At 36.2% G+C, this 21,677-nt stretch overlaps 1 protein-coding gene across 5 annotated transcripts in view; it reads right to left on the reverse strand.

Annotated features, from left to right (window-relative positions):
- The window catches only part of LOC408803 (tensin-1), a 247,322-nt gene that overhangs the window by 80,690 nt on the left and 144,955 nt on the right, over nt 1–21,677 (reverse strand). For 4 of the 5 annotated variants that reach the window (XM_026440250.1, XM_026440249.1, XM_026440247.1 and 1 more), the window contains one exon: nt 8,040–8,114. In XM_026440250.1, the coding sequence (XP_026296035.1) occupies nt 8,040–8,114 (75 nt within the window). The remainder of the gene's footprint in view (nt 1–8,039; nt 8,115–21,677) is intronic. The other variant, XM_026440248.1, reaches the window with a different exon arrangement.

A 21,677-nucleotide genomic window follows, 5' to 3' on the forward strand; every position in this document is an offset into this window, starting at 1 on the left:
CTACTAATTATCCTGTATGAAAGTCAAAGTTATGTAAATTATTTTATATAACCAACGCAAATATCTCTTAATATTATTTTAATCATTTTATTTCTATGCATTTTGAATACTGGCCGTAATTAATGTAACATCGATAATTTAATTAAATTCAAAATATATTCGATAAATTTAATTCCAATTTTAATATGAATTTAAAATATTTTGCGAAATACCTCTTTCACTTTGTTTCGAATCGTATGTTATTTTATTTATAAATTCATAATGAATTAATCGAAAAAATATATATATAAATCTATTTAAATGTTATATTCTTCTTCTAATTTTTTAAATTCACATTTCGTTAAGATATGACGTTTTCTTCAATGGAGTACGACGAAAGAATTTCGATAAGTTTGTGTAGAAATAATCGTTTTTCCATGACAATGATTCTCGTAAATAGCCTTTAACCGGGGAGAAATAAGAGGAGAAGAAGACGAAGAAAGGCAACAACGAAACGCGCATAAAGAGACTTGAAACAAAAGATATCTTTGATATCAGTAACCTCTTCTGTTTCCGGCATTGTATTATCCTAGTTGCGTAGTAATCTTATTTGCAAAGCACGAGCACGAAACAATACAAACTTGATAAGCCAACACCGTATCAGCTTCTTGCTGGAATGTTAAGTATACAGGATTAACGAGAAACTAAGTGGATACTAGAGAAGAAATATCGACTTTTGTTGCTTTTGTTCTCCAACGATTGAAAAAACTTGATAAAAACGTGAATGAAATCTCTAATTGGAGAAAATTATCAATGGAAAATTAATTCTTTTGCAGAAATAAATAATCATCTTTGGTCGAAATCACCCAACATTTATCCTCAGACTAACTCGAATCTTTTTGCAATTATTAAAAAAATTCGTTCCAAGATTAAATTTATCAAGATGCAAAAACTATGTCGTTATTTTTCATCGATTGAAAACTTTTCCTTGAGGATCAGAGAAATATTTTTAAAACCGTTTGTCAACTCGGAGAAAAACCTGTTCATCATTCTTTTCTCTTCTCTTCTCTTCTCTTCTCTATTCTTCCATTCCAGATATTTCACTTCACGTGTCTTCCTCCACCAATGTTCCTCCGAATTTCGGAATAATCAAACTGCACACTGGCATAATATTACTGGAAAAAATTATACCTCTGCAGAATTTTTTGGTATGCATAATCGTGATACGACTCCCATAAACGATGAATGTCATTTCATAGTTTGCGGAATTTTTTACTGTAATCGATATCTTCAACTTTTCTAGGATCGTCAACGAATAATTTACGTTTTAAGATGAAGATATTCTTCTTCAATTATGTGAATTATGAATTTTTTTAATAATTGCAAAAAGACTTGGTCTGAGGATAAGTGTTAGGTGATTTCAAACAAAGATGATTATTATTTCTGCAAAAGAATTAATTATTTATTGAAAAGAAATACTCGTACTTGTGCAAATGATATTTTACAATTTTAAAAACTGCATTAATTTAAAAATTGTACTTGCCTAATTGTTTGGATCGTTATCGTTAATTTAATTAATTGACTTGCGAATTTAATCGATCGAAAATAATAAAGTGAGTTTGGTAAAGGTGTGTGGTTATTGGATAAATTACAATGTTGTATAACGATGTGATTAAAGAGACTGAATAAAATCTGTGTCAAGTTTGGTATACGTTATACAAAGTTAGAGGATAAACTCTCTAAGAATCATGAAAAAAAAGAAAGTTATTTCTATAATATATATATATACAACAATATTTATACGAAAAAGTAAATATTCCCTGGTTCACTTTTACTCGATGGAAAGTGACTACGCTATAAGACGGAGTGTTATCGGTAAATCAAACTCGGAATAGGAATGAAAGTTTCACAAACGTTCGACGAAACAAACAGATGGGGGATAAAATGGAGGAGTTTAAGCATCCCTTGGTGGACTTGGTCCCTCCCTCCGTCTTCCTATTCCTCCGAGGAGAGTATGAGAAATGCAGACTGTTTACAGACAATCTTTTAAAAAGTTTTACATGCAAACAGGGGCATCCGAGAGTGCTTTCGTCTGGCAGTTGTGCCAGAAGAACGGAAGGAACTCTCTCTCTCTCTCTCACCGGAAGAAAGCAAAGAACATTCTTCTCAAGACTTCTCGCCATTATGGGAATAACGATTATGCGATAATACACGCGCGTTTCGATCGACATTTTCCTCGCCGTGGAAAAATCATGTCATCTCAGACACAGACGTTGAAAGATACCAGAAAAAAAATATATATAAACGTATTTTGTAACATCTGTCTTTATGTAATGTACAGTGAGGAACACCGCGTTTTCAATGTATTCACGGAAGACTTCAGAGCTTGGCTTTCCGCGTTACATCGGAATTGTGGAGAAACTCTGACGATGATGATGACGACGACAATCGTTCGCTCGATATATCGTGGGAGACGATTGTGCGAAACGCGAGAAAAAAATTTCAATATAAATATAAATAAACGGACGTCGGATCATTGTTAGAAAAATTCTCATTGTTCGAATATTAAAGAGAACGTAAGGGAAAAAATAACGAAGTTCTCATACAATATTTGCTTGTATCGTTGCAAAAGAATTTTCTTTCTTCTTTTTTTCTTTCAATATATACTTTACCCTAAATAAAGCGGAAGAAAATTCACTTTTACTTGGAGCAAACGAAACTTCCTACTTTTCCATTAAGCATTCCCGAAACTTCATACTACAAGGACTTCATAATTTCAAGAAGGTCCTTCCTCCTCCTCCTCCTCGTAAATTTCTCGTAGTTTTTCAATTTCATCGTTGATTCTCTCTCTCTCAGGTTTTTTTAAGCGGTTCCTCGAGAAATAAACTTTTTCTCTCTTTTTTTGAAACGCGTTTCGAATTACTCTACGCGAGGGTAGAAAAAATCTTTCTTCTCCCGAGGAGGAGGGCGGAAAACGTGAGAGGGATAAAGGACAGTTGTGAAAGAGAGGTTGTGAATGAAGATGACTAGCGTACATTGCTCAAAAGTTGCGACCGTTTACGAGGAGGAGGAAGCCACCATCGCGGGTGAAAGAGATGGAACGAGAGATTATACGTTATTCGTCCCCCGCATCCAGCCATGATACGTCCCTGAACGGCAGCCTCTGTCCTTGCAACTTTCTTCCTTCCTCCGGTCCCGGGAGAGGAGAGCTTCCGAGGGAAATCCGGATTTCCCTTCCGCGGCCACCAGACGCTCTTCTAACTTCTTCTTCGTCGTTTCTTTCTTCTTCCTCTTCCTCCTCCTCCGTGTTTCTAAGTTTATACCCTTATATCGAACGAAAATGTTCGATAAACTTGATAACTGTTTTCTTTTATCGGGAGGAGAGGAAAGTTGGAGTGATAAATCAAATGTTGGGAGTAAGAAAGAATTTTGCATTGATGTCGTCTCAGATTATTTGTACAATTGGATGATTTCAATACATGTTTTTAATCTTTTTAATAATCACGATCTCGAAATTTGAAGATAGATCGAATCTTTCGAGGCGTGTAATTCAAAGTATTTTCGAGTTCGAAAGATAATTTATCCTAATTATTTTCTTATTCTCTAATCTCTCTAATTGGAAGAAAGAATCGAAAAGTGAGGAAAATCTTCGTTCATTCCATCGAAACGCTGAGAGTCAACGGGACGATTAATGGGGAAAACCAATTGCGTGACTGAGAACCGCAACCTTATTTAGGGTTCGGGGAGAACCTTTATGAGAGTGACACGCACGATTTCCTGCGGAGTTTCGTGTCACGTAAGTTGCGTAACAGGTGGCATGGAGTGACAGAGGGTACGGTTTCGCTTCTTACGGGGAGAGGAGAGGAGAGAGAGAGAGAGAGACACAACTCTCATTCAGTTATATTAGAAAAGTTATCACCCGGGACATCGAAGGAAATTGAATCAGTCGATGACGAAACGTCACCCGCCAAACGCGATAAAACATTGAAAAAGAAACTTTCTCATTTCCTGCGACGTCTGTTCTTGAAATGATTGAATGCGGATTGCGGCGACAGAAATAGATACAGCGTGGATCCTGGCCATCTTCGATTACTGAATCACTCGAAATTTTAGCTAAATACACTGAATGGAAGGATAAGAAGAATCGTTCGTTGAATTTATCTTAACGTATTTTCATCCATCTCACTCCTTATCGATGTACGATAAGATTCATTGATCCGACAGTGGAAAAATTTTACGCGTAAATAATTACGTCCAATCACGAGAAACGGTATTCGTATTTAGGATTGTTCGTTAAAATTCTTGGGGAAGAGTGGGATGGAAAATTGAATTAAAAGGTAGAGGCAAAAAGGGCAGGGAGATTACTGACAGGATATTGAGGGGTGGAACGGGAAAAAAACTAGCTGGTTATTGGATTTATGGGTTCATATCCGCGGCTCCTCCACTTTTCGAAACACTCAAATCGTTCGCACCGCGTTTGATGTTCGAGAGGAAATGTTTCGTACTTGTGTTCGATGATAACAACGTTGTCACGAAATTAGAGAGATCGATATTTTTAAAAAATAACAATTCTTTTTTTATAATTGTAAAGACATTTTTTTTTCGTTTTCATTTAAAATATTTGCGAATTGAAATTTAAACAAACGTGATTTGCACGATGTGTGAAGGAAACGATCCCCAAACTTTGGCCCACTTTGTTGAATTCAACGGTATGTATGGTCACAGTTTAGATTCATTCTTGTTCCAGGCAAAGTACAAGTAATTTATATATATCCTTGTTTTAGCGGAGCACGGTGTAATTTCACCACGGTATAACTCGAAAGTATACCTAATAAAGTCGGTGGTAAATTGCATCACGCGGGGAAGCAATTCCATTTAATACAGCGTTTTAACTTTCTGTAATACGGTCAGCGATACCCGGCGGGTTGAAAATCGACGATGGGGTAAATTTAAATTTTAACGCGAAATGTAATATAATAAAAATTTTTGTTAATTCTTGTACGCTAGATACAATCGGGGCAGCGTTTCCACGGGGATAATAAAGCGGCGTCCTCTTTTATTTCATTTCTTTCCCGTCTGTTATTTCGTCGAGTTTCGCTGAAATTGCTGACTATCAAATAAAGCAAGAGCTTGCGAAGTTTCCGAGTCGCTTTAATGATGCATACGTTTATTCTTCTATGCAAACTATGCGTATCTCCGTTCCACACGAACATCTCTGTGAAATGAAGAAAGTACAATACTTTCAATAACCAAATTCTAAAACTCCTAAACTCGTATTGCACAACCAAATTCATCCGTTTTCGGATAATAAAATTTTGAGAATACCAAAATTTAACAACAGAATATATTTGGATTAAATTTTCGACGAAACATCATTATTTGTATCTCTCTCTCTCTCTCCATCGAATTTCTAGAAATTTAGAGATAAGAAAAGTATATAGAATTTTAAATAATAAATTTTCTTACGCAAATAAATAAATTTTATGAAATAAGAATAAAAAAAAAATAAAGTAGCAATCGGACTTAATCGATAAGGGATCGAGAGATGCATTAAATTTCACGAAGCACGAAACGTGGGTTTCCCGAAAGGAGGATAAAATTTTCATTCGTTGCAACAATCATCAAAATAGGCCCCTTTCCGGGCCACGTCTCTCCTCCCCTTTTCGCCAAATTTTTTCTCCGACATGCGACACGGAAAAACTTCTTAAAAGTTTCGTTGTTCCGCGCCATCTCTGGAGGCTGCTGTCTCGAAGAAGTCTGAGGGCCAGAAGTTCTGGGGGGCCATGTAGAGAAAAAGCGGAAACAGGAAAGCACAGGGGATGGGGGGATGAGAGAGAGAGAGAGAGAAACAAGGATTATCAATCAGGATGACGGCGATATGGGAAAGAGCTAAACCGCATTAGTCTCTGCCCCCTGGATTCATTCGCGCTGCCAATCACGCCGCCATTTTGAAATCTCGGGGGAATCTCGCTGCTTTGATTCGGCAAATAACAGAATCGAAAGTATCGAGTGAACGTAATGCATTATACGAATCGTTCTTGACCTGTGCCAGAACAGAATAACTTTCCTTTTGCTTTCATTTTTCTTCTGCTTCTTCATCTTTAATCTCTTCTCTCCTTTTCTATTTTGTTGTTCGACGATTGAATAGAAATAAAAAGCTTCCCTTTCGTTTCTATTTTTTTCTATTCCTTTTTGTATTCTCTGATCCGCAGAAATATGCAACATTTCTTCGCTTCAATCCTTTTCATTTACAACCCTTTTTCGTTTTATCCGCTGTTCGAGCAAGGATTAATCTCATCTATGTATAATATATCATTGGAGAGGGAAGAAAGCGGGTTAATTTTTTACACGTGTTTCCGCTTGAATTAATTATTCGATAATAAATATTACAAAGTGCGTGGATCGAAATAAGATGGATAAAAGTTTCATCCGATATAAAACGTGGAATCTAATTTTCTCGTATTTTGCGTTTAATAATTGAACGATTTTTAACGGATCGACGAGAAAATATATGAGTTACGTGCTATCACTTACGATTATGATTCCCAGAATGTGGATGTGATTAATTCCAGCCGATGAATATTCACCAATTCGGTTGATATCGCACGATAAATTATATAAGTTAATGTGACGAGGGAAGAAAGGAGAGGGAGATTATACGCGTTACGAGAATAATGAGAAGGTATAGTGGTTATTTCAACAACGCGAAACAACGCGAAATAATAAATAAGGATGTTTATGTTGCCCTTGTCCGCTGCAGATTAGTTTCCCCAGACCGGTATTTGAACAAGGTAGGGACAGTAAATTAAACTTGTCCATCGATACATCGTTGTCGAGTCAACGTGGAAAGAAGATGGTCTAATTAATTTCCATTTTCATGGAAATTTCAATTGGTAAAATCGAATTCGATATGCAAGCCTCTCTTAAAAAATGGAATGAACTACCGGAATAGGAATAATAATAACATTCCTAGTAATTTATTTTTGCGAAACGTGTTTCATACACGGACACGTTGATATTTATTTTCCATCGAATATTTTTCTTTAATCAATTTGGATAGTTTTATTGTTAAAATTTTTTGGCAATATGTGTTTTACGTTATTAACGTGCTCCGCGTTCTCGTGAAAATATTTTCGACAGAGTTGAAAGGCTGGATAAATATTTCGTCGAAAAATAATTATATATATATGAAATATTAAACTTGTTTATTTTGACAATATATTATAATATATTTAAAAATCATGTGTCTACGACAATATTCAAAATAAACAGAAATAAACTCGGAAATTGTAGTACATTTTTGCCAACGAATAATTTATAATACGACGGGTAATTAATTATGCGCGATTGTGTATCCGCAAGCAATTACAAACTTTGAATACGTATTTTATCTTTGATGTCGTCAATCGAAAAGGATTGCATTCCTTGTCGGGGCAAATACAAAATTGCGGTTTCCCCAATACTGTTGCCGTTTGATATATTTACGTCATTTTTAACATTTTCAAAATATCATTAAATTTCTTTTTCGAGAAAATATATATACGAATACTTTATTTACGTCCAAGTTTCCAAATATACGTAAATCGAAATTTCCAAAAATAAGTTTCAATCTTTAGAAGAAAATTTCTCCCTTCGTTCGAACGGGTGAAAATTCTTTAAAGATCGTCATAGAAGTGTATTCCGTGAGGTAGGAAGCGAGAAATCGCTTCTGTGATCTCGCAAAGTTGTTTGATGAACTTCATTTCGCGCAAAAAGACGCGGCTTTTAATGCGACATTCCTAGCAGTGAAATATTCGCCGAAGGTACAAAGCGCCACGAAATAGACTGTGAACTAAAAGCTATCGTGAAAGAGCGTCGCTCGGTTGGATACATCGGGGTGTACATCCAGAACGCGTTGGCCGAGTTTCTTTGTGGCCCGTGCTTTCGCGAAACGGGCGAGAAGAGCACGGACAATGTTAATTTTTTCCCCCTCCCTCCTCTCCTTCTTATCACCGCCTTTATTCACAGCATTCCCTTGCGGAATAAAAATACGGATACGTAATTAGAAATTATATACTCACTTTTCCATCTGGACTGCATACTTTGATACCCGCGAGCGACACTATCAGGAGAACGGGCGTGGACCGATCACTGTACTGGAAAGAAACAAACATTCTCATATAACGATTGAAAAATATTTCTCACTTGCTTACTTGATTATAAACGATAAATATATTTATTAAGAATCTTCAACTCTTACATTAAAAGATTAACTCCTTTTCTTTTTTTAAACCTATATCCCCGAAAATAAGTTATCAAAGTTAAAAATTACAAGGATAAATATTCCACATTATTGATATATTCCAATGTGAAAAACTGTGCGGCGCGAAAGCTCGGACAGGAAAAAGTTATACCGGTTTACTTTCTTAATTAAGAACAAGTTTCTCGTTTCTCGTTGAAAAGTATCGAACCAGTATCCTTCGTGATAACGATGAAAGTTCGGGCAACGGTTTCGCCGGGACGTTGAGGCATCCTGCTAATTTCGAAATTAGAAAGCTAGCGGGAAAGCGAGCGGCACGATTGAAAATGGGAACGAAAGAATGTTCCCTATTTCCCGTTGGAGACACGGCTCATTGTCTTAAAAAACCCACTGAGGTGGATAGACGTAGCTCGAGTAGGAGGAGAGGGGAGGGGAGGATCACCGGTATAATTACAGTAAAGCAAGGGGTGGTTTTTTTCGATAAAGGACGCCCACTGTACTCCTTTTATACAAGGGGTGACCCGCAAACTCCTTTCTTCGCCTCCTTTCCACCGTGGCGACTTTATTCGTGGCGCGAAAGAGATCATCTTAGCGACGGATTAAAAAGACACGTCACCGTGATGATTCGAAGACGGGACTATTACATGGATGAGTTTCTTGTTTCTTCCTCTTCTTCCTTTCTTTTTTTTTTTCTTTTTTTTAATTTCGATATTGTGGGCTAGATCAAGGCGTGACATTGTTATTACTATGACATTGTTATTGTTGGTTAGATTGTCACGTTGAATGAGAAAAATTGTTTCTCGAAGATTATATTATATTATAACACGTATTTTTATTTCGGATTACACTTTTAGAATTTAGAATTTGGAAATTTAGGATCCTAAATAAGATTCTAGCAAAATCGATCATTACTCTTTAACCAACTTCTTACAATTAGTATCAAGATGAATTTCAACTTTCATCAATCTTAACACTTTAATAATACATCGTTCAATTCTACGAAATAAACGATCCGTTTCCCTTTTCCTTCGTTCAAAAAAAACGAAAAGAAAAAAGAATATCGATCGGTGTATTTAAAAGCCTGACGTGTATCCAGTAACCCACAATTTCGACCACGTTTTCCCCGCAATTATGAATGACCGGCGAGAGCAAAAGGCCGCGCGCGAACAGATGCAACCACCCTGATACCCCTTGCACGAAGGCATCGACGTTTATTCCAGGACACCCGGTTGGTTCGGCCACCTTTGTTCGGCGGGGGTGATTAAAAAGTTGCTGAGTGAGTCGCGTTGACAGGAGAGGATATGGGAGGAGGAGGAGGAGGAGGAGGAGCGAGACAGATACAGGGAGAGAGAAAGAAGAGACGAAGAGGAAGATAGAGAGACGCGGGAAGCCTGGTGGAGGACGAGAGTGGTATTAACGTGGAAAGAGAGGGAAAGTGAGAAGTGAGAAAAAGCAGAGTTTGGAAGGAGGGGGGAGATGAAAGAGGAAGGGATGAAGAACGACGAGGAGGAAGAGAGAAGTCGAGGGTGGATGAGGGGAGGAAAAATCAAAAAGGATGAGGACGGAGGGGAAGAGACGAGGGGGAGGGAGAGGGGATGGTGGAAGAAAGGGTAAAAAGCGCGGGATAACTCCTACTCGGTGTGCACAACCATTAAGCGCATCGGGTACAACTTCGAATGGGCTCTTGGCGTGATCACCTAACATTTTCTTCCTGTTTCAATCTCCCTGTTACGCCACCCGCGCAACACGGTTACCCCTTCCCTCCTCTCTCTTTTTCTTTTCTTTCTTTTCTTCTTTTTTTTTTCGTATTTCTTTTCGTATTCTCCTCACCCTTTCCTCAAAATCTCCCCGCTGTCATTGCTCACCCGGCTTTGCATAAATTGACACCACCCGATTTACCTCGACCATTGTTTTCACTCTCATTGGCCGTGAGGGTTGATCTTTTAAATCGGATCTTTTCTTTTTTCTTTTTTTTTTGATGAAGATTGTCGTTTTTTTTTTTGGAAATTTTTGAGCGCACCTTTAGAAAGGTTTGTTTTCTTTTTTAATTTTTAATTGTTGGAAATTATCGTTTCACAGGAGAGAGAAGGGGGAAAATAGTTTCGTTTGTTACATTTTCGTTACATTTCGTTTTTATCGAACCTCGGGGAATCTCTTCTATACATTAAAATGATTGCATGCGTTGCACGGATTGGTAGAGGCGTACCTGAGCTAGCTGGCCTCTTGAACGAGACGGAATTGGGAATTAATTGGTTTGTCGTCTGCAGACCTGCTCTTTCTCATTTTGCAGTAAGGTTCGGATCTTTCGAGTACGTACAGAAATTAGCTTCCACGATAATCTTCCGTGGATTAGGAATTAGTAACCAAGCTTTTGATCAATTTTCAAAATTAATTCTGAAATTTTAGATAAATTTTCGATTATTAAACATAACCCATTTCACTTATATAAGATAAGATCAGAAATCTTATTATCAAAAAAAGAAACTTTATATATTATTTTAATTGTATCCAATAAATTTGCCGTCCAATGCTTCAAAAACGTCATTGAGAAAATATTTCAATGTTTCCAGTAGCCCCAGAAAATCTACAGATAAACATCGATAAACAACCATCATAAAAATTACTCGACATAAATTACGAGCCATCCATTTATATCTACTTCGAACACGGCCTCTTGAATCCACCCTCTGACAAAACGGCTACTACTACTACTATTATTACTATTACTACTACTACCACCTACATTATGCTGAACATTGCTCGCTTATCCTTCGAATAATGTCAACCATCAAATCTGCCACGGATAATAAAGGGAATGGTTATGACGAGAGTGATTAACGGTGACTCACGACATGACTCAAAGTATCATCTCCAGGCAGAGGGAGGGGAGGGGGAGGAGATGAGAGTGGTGGTGGTCTTTCACCGTTGCATCGTTTTCTTGCGTTCGACTGTTCACGAATTTTCGTGGATTTATCACTGGGCGAATCGTTTCTACGAATGGCGGCCCACGTATGATACCGGGGGGGTGCATATCAAGTACCATCCCCTCGTGATCGCGAGACTGGAGCAAGAAGAGCACTCGAGGCCTCCGAGCATGAAAAACGAAGGGTGAATACGGTTGATGAGAACGAGAGCCCACCGATTTTGAACTCTCGTGCTTCTTTCGCATTCGTCGCAGGTTTTTTTTTCTTCCTTTTCTTTTTCTTTTTCTTCTTTTTTCTTTTTTTTTTTGAACCATTAACAGAGAGCGAGTTAGCGATTATTAGCGGAATTTAACCGCGAGTTCTTCTCCTTTTTCGTGCCAATGTTGATGGATCAGTGTCTGTTAATTCAAAGGGGTTGCTTGTGAATCGGTCGATTCGACGAACGCGTAAATCCATTCAGAGCCTCGATTATATTAAGTATAATTGAGTAATACGTTTCGAACATCGAAAAATTACGCGAGTGTGTAATTTGTTAAATTCGAGCGTTTGTGAGTTCAAGAGAATAAGCTTTGATCGATGTCGTTTTAAATAAATGTCAATACAGTTTCATCTGAATTTTGTTAATTCAATTTTTTTTTATTCGTATAATTCGTTGAATTACACGTTTAGTAACTTTTCGAGAGAGAGAGAGAGAGAGAGAGAGAGAGAGCGAGAGAGATAGTTTTGGAAAGTTGAACCTTCCAAATGGTTGCATGGTTCAAAGTTAGCAACATTTGCAATCGCCACAAAGTTGAATTTGGCATGGTCGAAACGTTTCAATAGCCAATCGATAATTTGCTGATCAACTAATAGGTGGGGCCGCTTTTAAAAGTTATTCGGATCTAAATCCGAATTCGCCAAAAATACATGTAATAGATTCAACTTTTAGAAAACTTTTTACAAAATCACGTGGTGCAAATATTAATTTCGATAATTAAACTTGGCTCATGATAAAAAGCGATGTAAAAAAAGTAGAATAAAAAGGTAGAGTAAAGAAGTATCTTATTTGTAACACGTGGTGAATTTATCGGACGTGAAAAGAGATTTTCTGGACGGGAATGACCGCTTTTCCAGCTTGGAAACTGTATAAACGTTTCATCGTACGGTGATAACGGAAAATGCACCGTGAAACTAAACGACTTTCGTCTTATTACGTGAGCTCAACCTACAATAATTTTCTTCCTTAAAGTGTCTGCTCCTTCCTTCTTTTACACTCTTTTACAAGCAATCGTCATCTTCGAACAAACAACACAGTATTCACAGATTCTTCTCTCACGTATATTTTATTACGATACATCTTAATCCGAATTCGATGTTTTTATACAATTTATTCATCTTCTCGTTGAGATATATTTTCAATTTAAAAACGAATTTTTCAGATATTCGATAATTTATGATTCAACGTTCATCGATATTAATAAAATATGCGACAATATGGAATAAGTATCTCTGATGAAAAATAAAAGCGGATCGTTGTAACAGAGAGGACGAATGAGCTCTCTCTCTCTCTCTCTCTCAGATTTTAATCCACTATTATAAAATGTACTGACGTCTCTGAATTGACAGAGCTGGCCAAATATCGAAAACGTTGGACGGAAATTAAACCGATTTAACTTCTCGTGTAACTTCGATTTCGATCATCTCCGTTTTTCTCCCCTCTCCATTCATCCTTCGAGACATATACGTGTACATATGTCCTCTACGTGTGAAGTGTAGAGAAATTTCTCGAATCAACATCATTACTTTCTTTGAAACATCGCTGTACATTTTTCTTGACTTGATCAATTTGACAGATTATCTTTCGACCGATCGCAATATTTATAATAATCAAATAAAGTGCTTTTTCGACTTATCAAAATTAATGTTGAAACGATTTTTTCCTGTACATGCGAATATTCTAATAAATAAATATATCATCACTGTTTCGATCCACTTACAATATTTCGTCTACGCAAACACTTTTCTTTTCTTTAACATCATTATATATTTTTCTTGACTTGATCAATTTGACAGATTACCTTTCGACCGATCGCAATATTTATAATAATCAAATAAAGTAAAGCATATTTGGCTCGACTTATCAAAATTAATGTTGAAACAATTTTTTCCTGTACATGCGAATATTCCAATAAATAAATATATCATCACTGTTTCGATCCTCTTACAATACTTCGCAAACGCTTTTCTTTTCTTTTTCTCATATAATTCACGTTTCACAATTCACGTTCCAGGAAAAGGATTATTTTTATCCATATATATATAAAGAAAAAGTACTTTCACGGAAGTGATTATCCACTTGAAAAAATACTACACCTCTTTAACCCAGCAACGAAACATAACCAACTCACTCTCGTCATAGAATTGTTTCACATAACAGCGCCGGTAATTTCTCTTGAGACGAAGAGGAAACGGAAGAGGAGAGAAAGGGGAGGACCGGGGAGAGCGGGGTGAAAGAGGAGAAAGAGAAAGAAACGAAGAGTACGAGAAAATCATTTTCCAGCCCGGCCACAGGATATAATTGTTACTCATCCTGGCGGGCGAATCGCATCGAATTTCAGTTTGGCCACCGCCCTCCCCCTCCCTCCGTCCCTCTCCCTCCCCCGCCCACTTCTCACGGAAATAGACAACAAGTGACAACGGTACAGCGGAATTTAATTTCGTTTCGAGAATGTATGAACGTTGGACACGGCGCGCGCGGCGGTTATACCGGGTGTGCGTATATACATGGAGGTGGATACGTTGTGTGTAAATGGCGCATCGTCGGTCGGAGTTTGGTCGGGTTGCGCGGCGCTTTTAAATGAAATCAATTATCGCGAATAATTATTATGCGGGCGAAGGAGACGGCGCGTTTCGAATCAAGAAAATTATTTTGACGCTACTCGTATCCCGCCTCGAACCGCTTTGATCGTTATCGTTTCGTTCCGCTTGTTATGCTCGCCGAGATGTTGGAAAACACGGGGATTGATAATTGGGAAATAACGGTCGAGGGGTGATGTCTGGCGAATATGTTTTCGTTTATCGCCGATGGTTGAATGATTAATTCCGTATAAAATTATGTTAGAGATTGTGATTATTGATTAAAATAAAGAATATATATATGTATATCGGCACGATTCATATCTATATAACATAATTTATTCTTATTTCCTTTATTAATATATATATGTATATAATAATAGATGTAATTTATTCTTATTTCTTTTATTAAATATATTACTATATGTATAGTAAGAAGAATAATTAATATAATTATATATAATAAATATAATTATTAAATAATTATATTAATTTAATAATTAAATATAATATTAAATATAATAAGAAGGAATATATTTAATAATATATTTAATAATTGTGAATAATATACTTATAATTAATAATAATATATTTAATAAATATATATAGCAAGAAGGAATATATTTGTATAATAAAAATATAATTAATATAATTATATGATACATATAATATTTATATATAATTATTAAATATAATACAAAACAATATATTTAATAATTATGAATAATATATATTTGCAATTAATAATAATATATTTAATAAATATATATAGTAAGAAGGAATATGTAATAAAAATATAATTATATATAATAAATATAATTATTAAATATAATACAAAGGAATATATTTAATAATTATGAATAATATATATATTTAATAAAAATATATAATAAGAAGGAATATGTAATAAAAATATAATTATATATAATAAATATAATTATTAAATATAATACAAAGGAATATATTTAATAATTATTAATAATAATATATTTAATAAATATATATAGTAAGAAGGAATATGTAATAAAAATATAATTATATATAATAATTATAATTATTAAATATATTTAATAATTATTATAATTATATATAATAATTATAATTATTAAATATATTTAATAATTATTAATAATAATATATTTAATAAATATATAATAATAAGAATATATTTAATAAAGGAAATAAGAATAAATTATATTCCATAGATGTGGATCGTGCCGATGCCTCTGTTGTACTAAACCGAGCTCGCTATGTCGCGCCGCCCCAAGGAGGGAGAAATAAACAAAACAGAATCGAAACAGCGATCGCTATCCAATAACACTCGATTCACGCATATATAAATATACAAGATACGTGTCGTACCTTTCCGTATATAAACATACGTTATACGAGAATAAAATTTTCAAGCGACGTTTCAAGGAATCTTGAGATTCATTTTGAAATTAATTCGGATCTTCCGTCGATCTTGATCCTCTATTAAAATGATCTTCTTGATTCTCCAAATTGGAAATCGAGCAAGAAATTTTCAAATTATCTTTGTTTGTATTCTCCACGATCATTTGTAAATTTTCTTAATTATTTCTATAACGAGTTTTTAGAATCGAAGAAAAATTAGGAATGTTAAATAGAGCAAATTAAACGTTAAGGTTTCAAAGGAAAATTTAATTTTCCGATGGATAATTTTTCACAGAGGATTGATATAACTGGCTCGTAATTTCCGGACACGTAATTGTACAAAGCCAATTGATATTAAATAATTATTTGCGAAGGCTTTTAGATCGTGATATTGGACGTGCATCGTCGCCCAATTTACGATATTAATGTAAATTGCTTTACGGGCGATGGAACAAATTCAATTTGATATTTCTAGGAAATACTTCATATCCCCCTTCTAATAATTGTATTCAAATAACTGATTAATTGTTCGTTTCAATCCCATACGTACGTGGAAAATTATATTTCACGATACTTTAATACAATTTAACTTAATTAAGACACGAATGAAATTAAATATTACCTCTTTACGGTTTTTATATAAAAATCAAGACCGATTAAATCTTACATAATTTTTATCGGTTATTCTCTTTTCTTTTTTCTTCTGCACGGTAGCCGATAATTTGAGATTCATTTGTAAACCATGTAGCGGAAAAAACTTATTAAAAACTTAATAAACTAAATCTTGAAAAGCTGGATAATCGAATTTTTTTCAACAAACGAGCTTAACGATAATAATAAAAATAATACCAAACAGGCAAAAAACAATTCAATCCTCGGCTCTATATCGACTCTATTAAATCCTCTATTAAATACCTATATGAATCCATACCTATAATATCGTGACCTATTAATTTTGAACAGAATTGAATCAATCGATTTAATCGATTTCTATAACAATAGCTAAATTGATGATTTAACACCATCCTATGCGCACCATTATTATACCATTTCCAATCTTGAAATTCTAATTCGAAATAAGCGTATTAACAATCCGCCATTTGTTTCCCAAAACTCTCGACCCACAAATTTAAGAAGAAAAAAAAAAAAGAAAAATCTCTAAATATTCACTACTCTACTCTAAAAATCCCCAAATATTATACCCGACACGAGGAGGAGATTCGCGAGAGAATGAGAATCCAACGGCTAATTAATATTCATACTCTCGAACAGGTGAAAATCCTTTTCCTCGGTGAAAAAAATTGTTCCTCCCTTACAATGAGCACTCGAGGATTTAGCCAGACAAACTGTATGCGCAGTAGACCAGAGTTGGACAGGGTCAGCATTTCGAAAGTTTCACCGCGCCCCAGGATCCAGAGCCGATTAATGGACATATCCGATATTGCACGGCTGCGTGGCTGCAAGTATTAAACGTTACAAGGCCGGGGAACAGGGGTCGTGTATATACGTGTATACCTGTGTGCGCCTTTACACGTGTTCACGTGTGTCGTGCAGATTTTCCAGGGAAAATAGATAGACTTACAACTATGCTAGGAAGGGAAGGTTACCATGGGAATAAGCCAGCGACCTCTAATGGAGATGGATTTCTGCATCGGCGACCACGGTGGATGACAGGTAAAGCTTTGAAAATTTTACGTTCAATGCCGCCTCGTCTTCCTCCACTTTCTACTTTCTACTTTCTTTCTCTCTCTCTCTCTTCTTTTTTTCGTTCAACGTATTTTTCTTTTTTTTGGAAGGATCGTCGGTGTTTATTTTCCTTTGAACAAATTTTCGAGGGAGAAATCGATTAAAAAACGAGGAATTCGTTCGTTAAATCGTGATTAATTAAGGATTATTTTAAGGAAAATTAGGATTATTTATATTTATTTTTCCTTTTCAAAGGAATTGCCTTGAAAAATCGATCAAATTTGTAAAGTAAATTCGAGTATCGATGTATTCGAAAGTTTTGAAAAGACCATTGGTATTTATTTTTCTTTGAAAAAATTTCCTTTGAAGAAATCCATTAAAACGAGGAATCGTTCGTTAAATCGTGATTAATTAAGGATTATTTTAAGGAAAATTAAGACCTTTATTTTTCCTTTTTAAAGGAATTGTCCTGAAAAATCAAAATAAATTGTAAAGTAAATTCGAGTATCGATGTATGATTAAAGTTTTGAAAAGACTATTGGTGTTTACTTTCCTTTGAAAAAATTTTCGTGAGAATTAAAGCAAAGAACTTAAATCGTAATTATTTTAAGGAAAATTAGAACTTTTATTCTTCCTTTTCAAAAGAATTGCCGTGAAAAATCGATCAAAGTAAATTGTAAAATAAATTCGAATACCGATATATTTTAAAGTTAAAACTCACGAAGTATTTTTCACGAGTAGATAAGATTGCTACGACGAGACCAATTATCCAATAATAACATTATTTATTATTATCCATAATAACATTATTATCCAATAATAATCTAAACGATATAAATAACTCTCAATACTAATTTCTGATCAATATCTTTCTTTTTTCGTACGTAAAAAACTTAACAAGCGATAAGAAAATACATGTATGATCGACGGATAGAAATGGATCATAAAGTTGGTTGGACACGATCGAGACGGGCACTTTGGCTAAAACGGGGTAGGCTATTTATCGACGTAACAGGGCTTAAAGCAGCAGTCATCAACTGATTGATGCGTCGACGGAGGCTCCTCGGAGGGTTTCTAGGCGGGTTGTGAATACTCGCTCTCACTTTTCACTTTTAGAACGTATTTGGATAACGCTAGACGGGAATATCGTTGCCCGCCCCCTTTGCGAATTGTAAAGTTTCCAACCACTCTAGATTCTACATCGTGCCGTTATTTGATCGTTTTTCTTCGAAATGGCCATATAAAGTTGCAGATGATTTAAACTTTGACAGGAATAATAAAAAAGAGAAAAGGAAACGAGAGAATAATTTAGATTCTTAAATTTGATTCCAGATTTGATTCTTCTCTAGAATCATATTTCTATATTTTGTTAGTTGATATTTCGTTCGAGATTTCAGAGATTCTTCTCTAGAATCATATTTCAATATTTTGTTAGTCGATATCTTAATTAATTAATCGCCCATTTCGTTACGTTTCTTTTGTATAAAAAGGATACAAGGACAGTGTTACGAGACGAGTATGTTGGATCGCACGAAAGAATCGGACGTTTCTCGTTCAAACTCGTGTAATTGAGCCGCATTGGGCGTACGAATCGTTTGACGGGATGACAGGCAACGATAGAGGAGCGGCGGAATCGTTTCGGTTATTAACTTCCGGATATTTGTATTCGGCTCCCCGCTGACAGGGGGACCATTTGTGTTACACCCACTGTGACTCACGCCTCTACGAACTTTTGCGTGATCCATTAGCGAGATTCGATCCTCCACTTGGTGAGGCGATTACTATATCGACTCCTTGCTTTAAAATTTCCGCCACGAAAATTGCGAAAATCATGAAATTTCTACGGAAATTGCTCGAACAACACAATGTTCGAGATGTAACAGAGAGAAAGTATTTAATACACGGAAAGGGAGGAAAAGGATTGCAATTAGGTTTCAAATTTCGTTTCGATGTTCGTTATCGTTATTCTAATCCAATACGATGTTTAGGATGTTGCTGGAAAATGGGTCAAACATGATTGCACGTGACGTCATGCGATTGCGGTAGAAAGCTTTTACACGTGGCAAAATCGTGCGAGAAATGTACTTCGAAATGTCGATCGCCACTTACCCCGCGGAGGATCTGGTTTAAAGCGATGCCGATGCGTTCCACCGCATGCGGTGGCACCAATAATGGTCTGTGTGAAACCGATCTAAATGTGTAAATCTGATTTCAAACACCGGTGGACTCCGCGGTACAAACCGTTGAACGCGTTAGAAAAACGAACGATTCTTACGTTTTCCAAAAAAAAAAAGAAGCGTTTAAAAACGAATATTGTAAAATTTGTATCGATGAAGCGAATTATTTCTTTCTTTTTTTCGTTCGGATAATCGTCGATGTACGTGAAATGAAATTGAGAAACGAAAAGAAACCAAAATTTTATTTTATTAAAGTGGTATACAACCGTGTAAAATTTCTTCTTAAGGAAAGTTCCCTTATCTTTGTGTGTTCGTATTCCAAGCCAAGGCAAGAGAGGAAATTAAAACTTACGTGTTAAATTAGAAGTGGCATTATTTTCTCGAAATAATACCGTAGAGGATTTCGAGTAGTTTCTTCGAATGAAACTTTTGTAAATGTAAAAGACACGTCTATTTAATTCATTTTCACGAGAATCGTTCACGAGATTTTACACCGTCTATCGCGCAACCTTTGTTCAACGAGAATTCAACCGGAAGCTAGAACTAGAACAGCAGATTTATCTTACGGAGGGGGAAATTTCATATCACATTACCGTTTTACAATGCCGTGCAATTAAAATCACGCGAAAATGTATTTTTCACTTCTCGTTATTCCGCTTACGTGCTATTACCACGTCCCTCTCTTTTTAATACTTTTTTCTCGTTCTTTCAGCTCGCCACGTTGGCTCAAACTATCCACAAGTGGAGCACAAGTTTAATGATCTACGATTGTTATGCAATGATTGTTAACACACCCAATCGTACAATATATGAGTTTAAAGATTAGATTAAAAAAAAAAAAAAACCATCAACTTTTTCATTTCCCAAATATGAGTTTAAAAATTAGATTAAAAAAAAAAGACGATCAACTTTTTCATTTCCCAAATTCCAATTTTTAGCTGCAAAATTGAACGATGTTAGTCCAGTGGCAAACCCGGCCGCGCGTAAACTTTACACCCCCTAGCATTTTCGATAGTTACCGGTCACCGTGACATCATTATTCCACCGTATTAACCAAGAATTTAATAACGTGCCAATATGTTTCACCCGACGAAAGCTCCTGGCAAACCTGGCGCGGCAGGGGCAGAAAATTTCGCGTTATAAATCACCAACACTTGCCACATCCATCTACGCGCGCGCACGAAACTACGGCAACCGATATTCAAAGGATTGGCACGAAAATGGAAAGGATTACCATCGAACGGTAACCGCAGGTTATCGAGGATGTTCCATTGAAATTTATATTCGCCCCTCTTCTTATTTCGCCACGAAAGATGCGACAATTCATTATCCTCATCTCATGAGACTCATTCTCTCGAATGACAATCGAGTCACGAAACCGTTTCTTCTATTTTATTTAAAAACAAAATGCAAGATGCAGAATGACGCCTGTCTTGTGCAGGGAACTCGGACGAACCCTCTTAGAAACGGTCTTCTTCGAGAGGAGGGGGATTCTAACCCTTTCCTTTCCGTTTCATTTTCCAGGTATACACGAGAGGAGGGAGGAGGGAGGTGTATACAAAGGGAGCTAGATACGTCGTTAATAAATACCTGGCGTAAACGAATCTTTCTCTCTCGCAGCGAAACGGTATCGCGTACAAAGACAAACGAGAATTAACGACCAATTAGGGGAGTTAAGAAAGAATCCCCGGGACGAGATAATGGGAGGATCCATGGTCGGGACCCGGTGTTGTTGCGAAAATGTAATTAAACCCTCTACAATAATTTGTAGAAATCATTAACGGAACGGCCGACCGCCGTTTCGTGATTCCGTGAAACTCTTGTTGTAGGACAGCAGCCGTGAAGACGGCTACGAGACACGCCAAGAGAAAGGGAAGGGGTTTCCCCTTATTATAAAGCGTTCTCTTCTTATTATAAGGAGGTCCCCTAATTATTGTCGTCCCTCGAGGAGGAGGAGGAGGAGGAGGAAGAGGACTCTTGCCTTCTTCAAGCCGGTTCGAGTACATTAAATTATCCTTTCAACGGCCGAGAGAAATCTTTGAATTTAAGATTCTCCTCCTCCTTTTCCTCCTTTTCCTCCTTTATCTTACATGTGCAAAAGCGCACCCTCATTCTCGCCACTCGTCGCTCCTTTTTCCTCTCGTTTTATAATCTCGCAGAGATATAATGTTGTCGTAGGACTTATTTTCCTCCTCGATTCCTCCAATCGTAGATATAAATAGATATGGAAGAAGAATCGGCAAGAATTGGAATAATGGAAAAAGGAGTGGACGCAAAAATTGTGCATCAATCGAGTTACCGATTCGTCGCGGAATTACGTATCTCGAAGGAGGCGCGAGAAGCCGTTTTCTGATCGTTATGACGTTAATGTCGGGCGTTCCTCGATGATGGCGAGCAGGTAGAGCTGGGAAAAAAAATTTGCCCGTGGAACGCCACTACTTT

Source organism: Apis mellifera, linkage group LG4 (assembly GCF_003254395.2).
Source record: "Apis mellifera strain DH4 linkage group LG4, Amel_HAv3.1, whole genome shotgun sequence".
NCBI lineage: Eukaryota > Metazoa > Arthropoda > Insecta > Hymenoptera > Apidae > Apis > Apis mellifera.